General features: G+C 38.9%; 1 protein-coding gene across 1 annotated transcript in view; it reads right to left on the bottom strand.

Annotated features, from left to right (window-relative positions):
• Nucleotides 1-607: 607 nt before the first annotated feature.
• The window catches only part of cpne2 (copine II), a 27,292-nt gene continuing 17,047 nt past the window's right edge, over nt 608-10,852 (bottom strand). Inside the window, exons 15-16 of the mRNA XM_016483210.1 lie at nt 1,380-1,616; nt 608-807 (exon numbers count right to left, since the gene is read on the bottom strand). Of these exons, the coding sequence (XP_016338696.1) occupies nt 700-807; nt 1,380-1,616 (345 nt within the window). The 3' untranslated portion in view covers nt 608-699. The remainder of the gene's footprint in view (nt 808-1,379; nt 1,617-10,852) is intronic.

Below are 10,852 nucleotides of genomic sequence, written 5' to 3'. Positions count from 1 at the left end.
TCTTTGAAATGAGATACATGTAATCGCAAAAATAAGACGTTCCTATGGTCTTTGGATCTTTTTGCCCTTCAGTTTTTTTTATGACTTCAAATCAAAATCAAATGTAGCAAACTGCTCAAAGTGATTAATGCAAAGTGTTCTAAAAGCACAGCGTTGCTTGATCACTTGTTATTTGAAGGTGTTGTTTGTGACTCACTACCAACCTGCAGCAATTTTCACAAGTAAAGCGCTAATCAGATCTAGAGCCTCAGTTCCCAAATCAGTTTGTTTGTGTGGCGTGCGATGCGTGTGCCAGTCATGATTTTCTCAAATGAAATTTATTGACCTGAGTGGAACATAAACAACGAATAAAACTGTACAAAATCAACAACACCACCTTGACCATGGCACCATACGATTAGCACTAAATACAAATCACTACATAAAGTACTCTTTAGCTTTCACTTCTCTTAAAACACAGAAAATGGTAGTATAAAGTTACATTCAGCCAAATACTGTTACATATTTTGTGACAGACACACAAATGGCCGTTGAATTTAGATCGGTAAGTCATCATATATGCTGTCTATATATAAACCAATAAATAAAAACATTTACTAAAAAAAAACATGCACTATGTTCATTGAATTGGTCAAGGGGGGTCTGTAAACAGTTAGCAGGTTTTGGCAACATGCAGTGTGAACTCCAGGCCTCCAGCACTTATTCCGGCATTGTGTTGCTAGGCGACAGGTTCCTCTGTTTGAAATACTGTGTGACCTGTTGCGGCAGCTCTGCCAATACGGATTTGGCTAAAGTTTCCTTCGGAGCCTGCAAGAACAACAAACACACGCAACAACATCATTGAGGATGCACACGTTGGCAGTGGCCACTTGTTAGATTGTTAAATCCACTTCCATGTAATAAAAACTAAGAAATGGCAGACACGTTCGCTTGCGCGGCGGTGAAAGTTGGCAACATTTCCTTACATATTCTCTCTAAGCTAAATGAATTTTAATTTCCTCTGAATGGAGCCCAAATGAGGGAGTGCTGCCCGTTCCCTCCTGCTGTTGAGGAAATCACATGGCCCACAGACCACCCACTCGCACTCCTACTGAAGATTCTGTTTACATACGTGATCCAGGATTGGATTCACTTCAGAACAACAAGAAACTATCCAGAGGTCTGTGGCAACAGAAATATTGATTATATGCATAAGCTAAAGCCTCTGGGTCAATTCATCTGCATAATATTGAGAGTTTAATGCTGCTCGGGAAAGGCTTTTTGACCTGGCACTGAAATTACCATTTTAAAAGTATTGCTTCATGTACCCTATGACAACACCCTTATATAACTGAAGCAGTGCAAAATCGAGAGAGGAAATCAGGATGAGAAACACTCACATTGCGAAAGTCCCTGAATGGGACAAACTGCACGATGTCTCGGACCGCCTCCTCTCCCGTGTAGGATCTGAGCGCGCTGCTGTCTCCGTCCAGAAACTCCATTGCTGTGAAGTCGGCGTTGCCCACCCCGATGATAATGATAGACATGGGCAGCTTGGCGGCTTGAACTATAGCGTGACGTGTCTCGTCCATGTCGCTGATCACGCCGTCAGTAATGATCAGCAGCGTGAAGTATTGCTGCAGAAGAGGAAAGAGAAACTATAACAGGAGTCTATGGAAGGTTATATCGCTTTATTACAGTGCTAAACTGTTTAAATATTGCATACACTAAATTTGGTGCACTTCCTGAAAACAAAGCAGAGGCTCAGAAAAATCCAATTAGAATTTTATATTTTCTGAGAAAACTGAGTTTGCCCATGTAAAACCCACCAACGCAATGCTATGGTGCTCTGGGTTGTTGCTAGGGCATTGCTAAGGTTATTAGGTAGTTGTTAGGGTGTTGTTTTACAATTGAGGTAGTTGCTAGGGTGTCTCTAAGGCATACTGAGTGGTTGCTAGGGCATTGCTATGCAGTTGCTAGGGTGTGTGTTGGGTTTAAGTTAGAGGCCTTAGATATGGAGTCCACAATGCTAGCGTGCTCTGGGTGGTTGCTGGGGCATTGCTGAAGTATTTGGTTGCCAGCGAGTTGCTAAGGTGTTCTGGGAGGTTCATAGGGTGTTGCTATGCAGTTACTAAAGCATTTGGTTTAGTTGTTAGGATGTTGCTCTTCTTTTGCAAGGGTGTTCCAGATGGCTGCTAGGGCATTGCTAAAGTGTTCCGGTGGTTGCTATGACATTGCTAAGATTTTATAAGATGTTGCTAGGGTGTTGCTATACAGTTGCAAAGATGTCTGGTTTACTTACCCAAGTAAAAAGAACATGCAGTTGCTAGCGTTTTTTTTTTTTTTTTTTTTTTTGGGTTGTTGAAGTGCTTAGCTTTTTTTTTTTTTTTTTTTTTGGAGGGGGGGGGTATTTTCCCAAGTTTCCCAAAAAGAAAAGCCATTTCTTTGATTTTCCAAGCCATAGATGTGGAGTCCACATTACTAGCATGCTCTGGGTGGTTGCTGGGGTACTATTAAAATATTTGGTTGCCAGTGGGTTGCTATGGTGTTCTGGGAGGTTCCTAGGGTGTTTGGGGGGTTTAATTACCTAAGTCCAAGTAAAATGAGACATTTATATAATTTTCTAAGCATTAGATATGAAATCTACAATGCTAGGGTTTTGTGGGTGGTTGCTATGACATTGCTAAGGTGTTTGGGCTTGTTTCTAGGTTGTTACTATACTGTTGCTAAGAAATTTGTAGTTGCTATGCTTGATAGGGTGTTTTGGGTGGCTGCTAGGGCGTTACTAAGGTGTTTGTGGTAGTTGATAGGGTGTTGCTATGCAGTTGCTAAAACATTTGGTGTAGTTGCTATGCTGTTGCTAGGGTGTTTTAAGTGGTTGCTAGCGGGTTGCTAAGGCATTGCTATGCAGTTGCTATGGTGTTTGGGAGATTTACATACACACAAGTCCCAAGTAAAAAGAGCAATTTCTATGATTTCTAAGCCCTAAATATGGAGTTCATGCTTAATATAAAGATTTTTTTATTTACATACACACAAGTCCCAAGTAAAAAGAGCAATTTCTATGATTTTCTAAGCCCTAAATATGGAGTTCATGCTTAATATAAAGATTTTTTTGGGGGGGGAGGGGTTGGCCTTTTTATCATCCACCTGGTGAAAATTGTACATATAATCACTTAGAAAAACACAAGCTCTACAATTTGACGTTTTGAAAAACCTCTAACCCTAATTATGAACAACAGTATTTAGCAAGCGCTGCTAATGACAGATATTTAATCTAGCTCCAAATCCGACGGTTTACTTGAGATACAAAGACAGAGTGAAGGAAAGTAAGACACAGCGATGTGCTGAATTTCTTGTTAAAGCAGCCACACCACCCTACCACCCTCCCCCCACACACAACAGGCAGACAGACGGGGAGTGTGGAGGGATTTACGCTGTCACTTTCCCTTCCTCCTTCTCTCCGTGACAGCTCCTGTCTGAGAGTAACACTTAGCATGGAGCGCTGCCTGTCTCTCCAGCCCTAATTCATAGACACCATACTTCAATACTTCCTCCAGGAGTCCAGCCCTACTGCTCACATGGAAAGAAGAAAGGATCTGTCACAGCAGAAATTAGACATAAGAACTGGGGCTTTAGAGGCTGGCACAAAAGCTAATTGGCCTTAAATTTAGCTGGTGATGTGACCTAAATAGGCAAACAGCAGAAGAAACTGTTCTTAATTTTTTCCACTCTGGTGAGACGAGACAGAAATCAAGTATTTACCACAGTATACACTCTCGTGGACAACTAATCTTTGAGTCAAGTGCCACTTGACAGCGTTGCATAATGAAACACCATTCTAAAGTGTTCCCTCGCCTGCTCTACAAAAATATTTCATCACTTATGCAGTCTATGACTTATCAGTGGTGCTTGCAAGCACTTTAGAACTTTTCTAAGGGATCAGACTTACAATGTTTAGATAAAACAGGCAAACAAATCCCATAGACTTTTATTAAAAGAGGGACCTGATTCAAATCTAGGCATTAAAACATTAGGATGGTCTCTTTTGACTTTTTACTTAGCAACTCTGAAGACCATAGCAATCACTTTTTTAAACAACTGGATGTACAATTTTCACCTGGTGAGCAATAAAAGGCAAAAAACATTTACACAATCATTCAAAAGTTTGGGGTTGATAAGATTTTTTAATTGTTTTTGAAAGAAGTCTCTTATGCTCTTATGTTTTCTATTTTAATATATTTTAAAATGTAATTTATTCCGGTGATGGCAAAGCTGAATTATCAGCAGTCATTACTACAGTCTTGAATGTCACATGATCCTTTAGATATCATTCTAATATGCTGATTTGGTACTCAAACATTTCTTCTTATTATCAATGAAAAAAAAAACATTTGTGTTGCTTAATATTTTTGTATAAACTGATACATTTTTCAAGATTCTTTGAATAGAAAGTTCAAAAGATTTTTTTGTAACTTTATAAATGTCTTCAGTATTGCTTTTGATAAATTGTATGTCCTCATTAAATAAAAATATTTATTAAAAAAATTCTGAACAAATTTTGAACAGTAGTGTATATTAAGAGACACCCAAGTCATATCTAGAGATCAGAATATCATAGAAACTATTTTGAACACCCAGAGCCCCCTAGCAACCATGTAGCAATGACCCAGAGCATATTAACATCATAGTGGCAATTTTTGCACAGGCAAGAACCACTCATCTTTTCTTGAAAGTGCCAAAAAAAATGGATTATGCAAGAGATCACTGAAAATTATTATCAAAAAGGCAACATAAACAGTGGACATTTATTTGGAACAGAAATAGACACAAAACAAGGCCGTGCCCTCTTCCCTTAGGTGTATTATGACCAAATTAACAGTACAGCATGTTAAACAGTGGACATTTATTTGGAACAGAAATAGACACAAAACAAGGCCGTGCCCTCTTCCCTTAGGTGTATTATGACTAAATGAACAGTACAGCATGCGTAACGGAACAAGGAACGAGGCTGTGCCCCCTGCCCTAACCGCCATACTGTATTGCTGAGTCACTGTGGGCAACACTTCCTGTAGGCACTGTGTTAACCTTCCTAAATATACACACTCAGAACATAACGAAGTCACACAAGCTGTCTTATCACTTACCATCCAAATAACCAACATATAACAAACCCAAACCCGCAATATACTGCAGGAAGCATGTTGAAAAACAACCATAATTCGTTTGGATTCCCTAACCTTTACAAAGACACTGTTTGGACAGGCTTAAACGCAGTTAGTATCTGCTAGCTGCTGGTTTTCTTGCGGTACCTGCCCAGGGTCACTTACAGTGGACTCTGTATGACAGTTACCTCTTCCTCCCTGCTGTGCCCTCTGAAGTCTGGGCTTTTGATGTGTTAACAGACAGGCTCATTAGCGGCTCATTATCCAGAGCTGAGGCACATACGATGCTAAACTGAATATTTACAGACACATAAAACTGATTGATTACCTCATCAAGTGTTCTAGCACTAAATTCACACACCATAATGCAGCTCTTATGAAACCACATTTCTTCATCTGAAAACCTTTCTCTGGGAGTTTCTTGTTCAGCTTCAAATGGTCTGTATAAATACATATAAAATATTCCCGGTGACCACATGGCCATTTAGTTATACTGGAAACAAATAATGATTATGGCACACTTGAAGAGTTCACAAAACCCCTTCTGCTTTAAGAGAAGCTGTGAGCCTGCAGCACTATCTTCCTCCTACTGCATTAAGGCTCTATTCTTCTCTATCTCTCTTCACTACCCATTTTTATCTTTTAGAGGTGACAGGGTGCAATTAGGGATAGAAAGCGCTCTATAGGCTCTCCTGAAGGAGGTTAAATAATAACTATTAAGTTTTCCTTCCAGGCCTAGTGTGTTTAGTTATGACGTGTGAGTTCAGCACTGTGTTCAGCTCATGATCCGGCACCAGAGGAACTGCTTGCGCTCATCCAGGTTATAGTTTTGATTGACATTAAATTTTTAATGCGTACCAGGAGAGATTGAGCTATGTAAATTATGCATTCATTGCCTTTCATTGCTTTATTTTCAGTTATTTTAATCATTTACGCAGCAGACTCAAATAAGGTGCTCAGTCAAATGTAATTTTTTACAAAACACATTTTGGATGAATTCCAAAAAACATGTCCAGGTCTTAATTTGCCCCAAGCTCAAATGAGAAAAATAATTGATTTGCTGAAAGACAATGAAGCATTTTTTTAAGACAGTCAATTTTTCCTCAAATTCTAAGTGTTTGGACACTATACTTTTTGTTTTAAATATGTGTATTTTATAATTTACGCTAATACACAGATAAAGTTTTTATTATTTTTATTTTTTTTCAGATAATGTATTTATTATTTATTTATATATAGTATTTTAAAATAGTTATTATATTAATATTCTAATATGAATATTACATAATTCAATTATTAAGTTATTATATAATTAATTTAATTACATATATAATACACACACATATATTACATTATATCAAATTAGATAATAATCATGTAATATTATTTTTTATTTAAATTCTTAAGTGTTTACTGTATATATCATGGTGCACATTATACATATTTGTTGTAGAATATTATATAATGATACATTAATCACAATGCAAAAATGCTCTTTATAAAAAAGAGGCTTAATTTTCTTTATGCACTATATCATTTATTTGGGCTGCAATATAACCTGGACATGTACTTAACAGGCTTCATGCAAGTCACCTTTTAATTTGATATAATATCTCATTTCAACTTATTTAAAGATTTCAATTCAATGTAAAAAATGTTCTAATCAGACCAGGTCTTGCCAGTCGTCTGTATGATGACAGCACTGGCATTCTACTGAATGTAGCCTTGTTCCCTCGCAACCACAAAAAAAACGTCGCTCCGTTCTCCTTCTCCTCTGAAGCTGGCCTTGCTGCTGGCCTGTACACAGAGCAGACCTGAGGGCGCAGTCTCATTAGTCATTAAAACCCAAGAACAACTGGGGGAAAAGAGAGAACATTTTTTCGCTGAATCAACTTCTATAAATAGCTATAATTGAAAAGGGATTTTAATGGTTGTTTTCCACTGGGCTGATAATAAGAGCAGGAGAAATTGTGCGCACTGTGCTGTTCAAAGCCCCTCAGCAGACTTTGAACTAACAACCGGAGGCACATTTTGTGAGTGGCTTATGGAGCAATTAAGCTCTGCTGAGCCAGGGTCAGTCCTGTTGTCTATTACAACAGCAAACAACCGCACAGGCACACCCATCCTACACACACAACACCAGCCAGACTGATCACTGACTTCTCTTCCATCTGCATACACAACCTCTCTATCCATGCAAATGCAGAAAAATGTGTCATCTAAAGATGACACCATGATCCAACTTCCTACTGGAAACCAATAGTTCCAGTTCACTCAGGATCCATTTATGAACAGAGGCTGTCAAACTCCTGAAAGCACATAAAACATACCATAAACGTAGTCCATGTGACTTGAATTCGGCATATCAGAAACAAAACTTGGGAGATTTGAGTGCTGAGATGGAGGGTTTGTGTTTCTAAATTTGTGTTCCTCCCACAAAGCTACTATAGCATCAAAAACTACAGCACATAAGTTATATACTGTAGATTATTTTTATGGTACTTTTTTATGGTAAAATAAATATATATTTTTTAAATATTTTATGGTACTCACCACCCCCTTTATTTCACTGTATGCAAAAAACATCTAGTACATTCAGCTTAACTTCTCCTTTTGTGCTCCACAGAATAAAGAAAGTCATTATTTTGGAACGACATGAGGGGGAGTAAATGATGATGACAGAAGTTTTATTATTGTATGTACTTCTCCTTGAATACAGTGAAGCCAACAGTCAGTTTAATAGTAATAGAAAGTGTCTCTGCTACAAATAAATTGAGAGAAAATTCAAAGTATGTGAATGTAAAACATTTTACAAAGCCATAAATCAGTCTACAGTTGATTAGGTTAGCAATTAATTCAAAATTGCCAGCTTAGAATCAGCTAAAGCCAAGAGGCACTAACAGAGCCACAGTTGAGAGTGCTGAGTTTTTTTTTTTTAAAGCAAATTTTGCACACGCGCACAGGAAGTTAACAGAGTGAGCTAAACTTTACAAGTGGAAAGCTGCAGGAACACCCTGCCTGATGAAACACAGACACATTGTGCTATCACGGAAGAGAGTGAGCCCCGGTCTGTCCGCATGTGCTTCACTCAAATGTTGCACCTATCTAGGAAACCGAGGAGCTTTTACAGTTTCCACTCAGTGTCTGGGGGGGAACACAGAGTAATACTGTTCCTCTCTCAGTGGAGAGATTTGCGTAAAGTGGGTGTGGATCCACTCCAGTCTTTCCTCATAGTCTTACAGACCAAGTTGCCAAAAGTAATGGGATGTAATAAGACTAATAAGGCTTTTAAATGGAGACTTGCTATCTGGTATTGTGCTGAGACACACACACACCAGTCTGTACCTTGAGGACGAGCCTTTCTGTCCATTTAATGAGTGGCCACTAACTGTTAAACTGCTGAATAGTGACAGGAGGCAAAATACATAAGACAGTCATTTGCTTTTGCGTGTAAAACATTTAGCAGATGCTCTCATCCAGAGGGATTTCCAAAGTACCTCCGTGAAGTTGGCACCCCATAAAAAGAAATAATCACCAAAACTGATTTGTGCCACAAAACCGAACGTTTGTGCTGGTTTGGTGTTTGAGATATTAAACATTATTTTTTTGACCGTGTGATGTCACTCTCCACCCCATGTTGCCCAAATCTCTCCAAATCAGCGCAGTTCGTTTGTGCTGGGTTTGTGCCGTTAAAACAAACGCTCTATGTATTTTCCTTCCTTAGATATAACCTAAATGTTTTCGGGAGCTGTGACGTCACTCTCCACCCCAGTTCCTCTAAATTGCACAAAACCGGTGTCATTCGTTTGTGCTCGATTTGTGCCGTTGAAATGAACATCATATATATTTCCCCTTCTTAGAAATAACAAACAGAATTCGAGGAAGTGATGTCACTCTTCACCCCATGCCGTCCAAATCTCTCCAAACTGGTGCCGTTCGTTTGTGCTCGATTTGTGCTGGTTTGTGCCGTTAAAAGAAACCCCAACTATGACTGCTTCTTTTATATAACGAAAATAAACTTTTTACGAACAGTGACGTCAATCTCTACCCCATGCCTTCCAAATCTCTCCAAACCGGCGCCATTCGTTTGTGCTCGATTTGTGCCGTTAAAATAAACAATGTAACCATGACCTCTTCTTAAATATAACGAAAACTTCACTCTCCACCCCATTGTTTTGTTTTTTTTGTTTTGTTTTATTGTTCGTGCTGCCTTAAAACTTTAAATTTAGTCAACTCAAATATCCAAGTTTTCACCAACTTCATATTTAAATTTGACTAAGCTTAAATTTCAAGGCAGCATTAAGTTGTAAAAGTTTTTTTTTTACAGTGAGTCTAAATCGTTCTAATCCATTTGTGCTCGATTTTTGCCATTAGAATATTGAACATTGTATTTATCCCCCCTAAAAAAATAACAAATATATGCTAATTCAGGGCGCTCTCCTTGCCAAATTGCCCTAAAACGGTTCCGTTCGTTTGTGCTCATTTTGCGCCGTTAAAATGAACATTCCATTTATTTCTCCTCCGTAAGACTTTACAATCTTTTTTTTATCTGGAGGAAAAGTGATGTCACGCAAGCCGCTCATCCAAATTCCTGTCTTCTATTGTTTGCAAATCTGCTGGTGTGTTTTTCTACGTTTTATTGCCAGTGATTTCATCAAGCACGAAATCTAAAACTTTCTTTGTGTGTATTCTATTGTTTGCAAATCTGCTGGTGTGTTTTTCTACGTTTTATTGCCAGTGATTTCATCAAGCACCAAATCTAAAACTTTCTTTGTGTGTATAACAGTGTTTGAAAATTTCTGTGCAGGCTATTGCAACTTATCACATGTCCGTGTTCTTGTTTGTTGCTTAACTAATCTCATTTGTTATTCAAAAAATTCTACATAGGACTAAATTAACTGGTTTATTCAAGTTACAAATATCACTGAATCAGCCTAAGCGCAATAATTTATGACAAGGTATACCAACAAAACAATTTTATGTCAAGTTTATTTTGTACATTATAATTTCTATATAGCCGTAATTCAAAGCAAGTAGCCTTCAGCACAAATCGAGCACAAACGAATGACAACGCACAAATTTTGTGCGATTTAGAGGAACTGGGGTGGAGAGTGACGTCACAGCTCCTGAAAACATTTTGGTTATATCTAAGGAAGGAAAATACATAGAGCATTTGTTTTGACCTAGGAGTTTGTCTTGATGGTGGCGCGTTCACACGCTGCGGCTTCTCTCTCTCCCGACAGAAAGGTGTTTTTGTGTTTTTTGTCTTGTGAGTCGCAGTGTTTTTGTACGTATTCGTCGCGTCTATCTGTCTCTAAGCGCGCATACAGTCGTGAGTTTCTGCTCGATGTCGGCAGAACCACATTTTTAGAGTTAAACTCTGCGCACGCCGAAGAGCTGCGGGATCTCGGTCTGCTCCGGAGGCCCACACCTTCACCGACCCCCACTACTGCATCTCGCCCACAGCGGAGGCGCCACAAGTGGCGTCAGAGGAAGCAGAAGAGGGGTAAGTGCGGAGGTATCCGGGCTAGGCTAGCGGCTAACCCACACAAGCCAGCTATCCCCACCATCGTACTGGCTAACGTACGCTCTTTGGACAATAAACTGGACTACATCCGACTACTACACTCAACTCAGAGGACTGTAAGAGACTGTTGTGTTTTTGTGTTCACGGAAACATGCCTCAACAACAGCGTTCCGGACTGCGC

Source organism: Sinocyclocheilus anshuiensis, unplaced genomic scaffold (genome assembly GCF_001515605.1).
Source record: "Sinocyclocheilus anshuiensis isolate Anshui unplaced genomic scaffold, SAMN03320099.WGS_v1.1 scaffold481, whole genome shotgun sequence".
Taxonomy (NCBI): domain Eukaryota; kingdom Metazoa; phylum Chordata; class Actinopteri; order Cypriniformes; family Cyprinidae; genus Sinocyclocheilus; species Sinocyclocheilus anshuiensis.
This window is presented reverse-complemented; position numbering and strand designations above follow the sequence as displayed.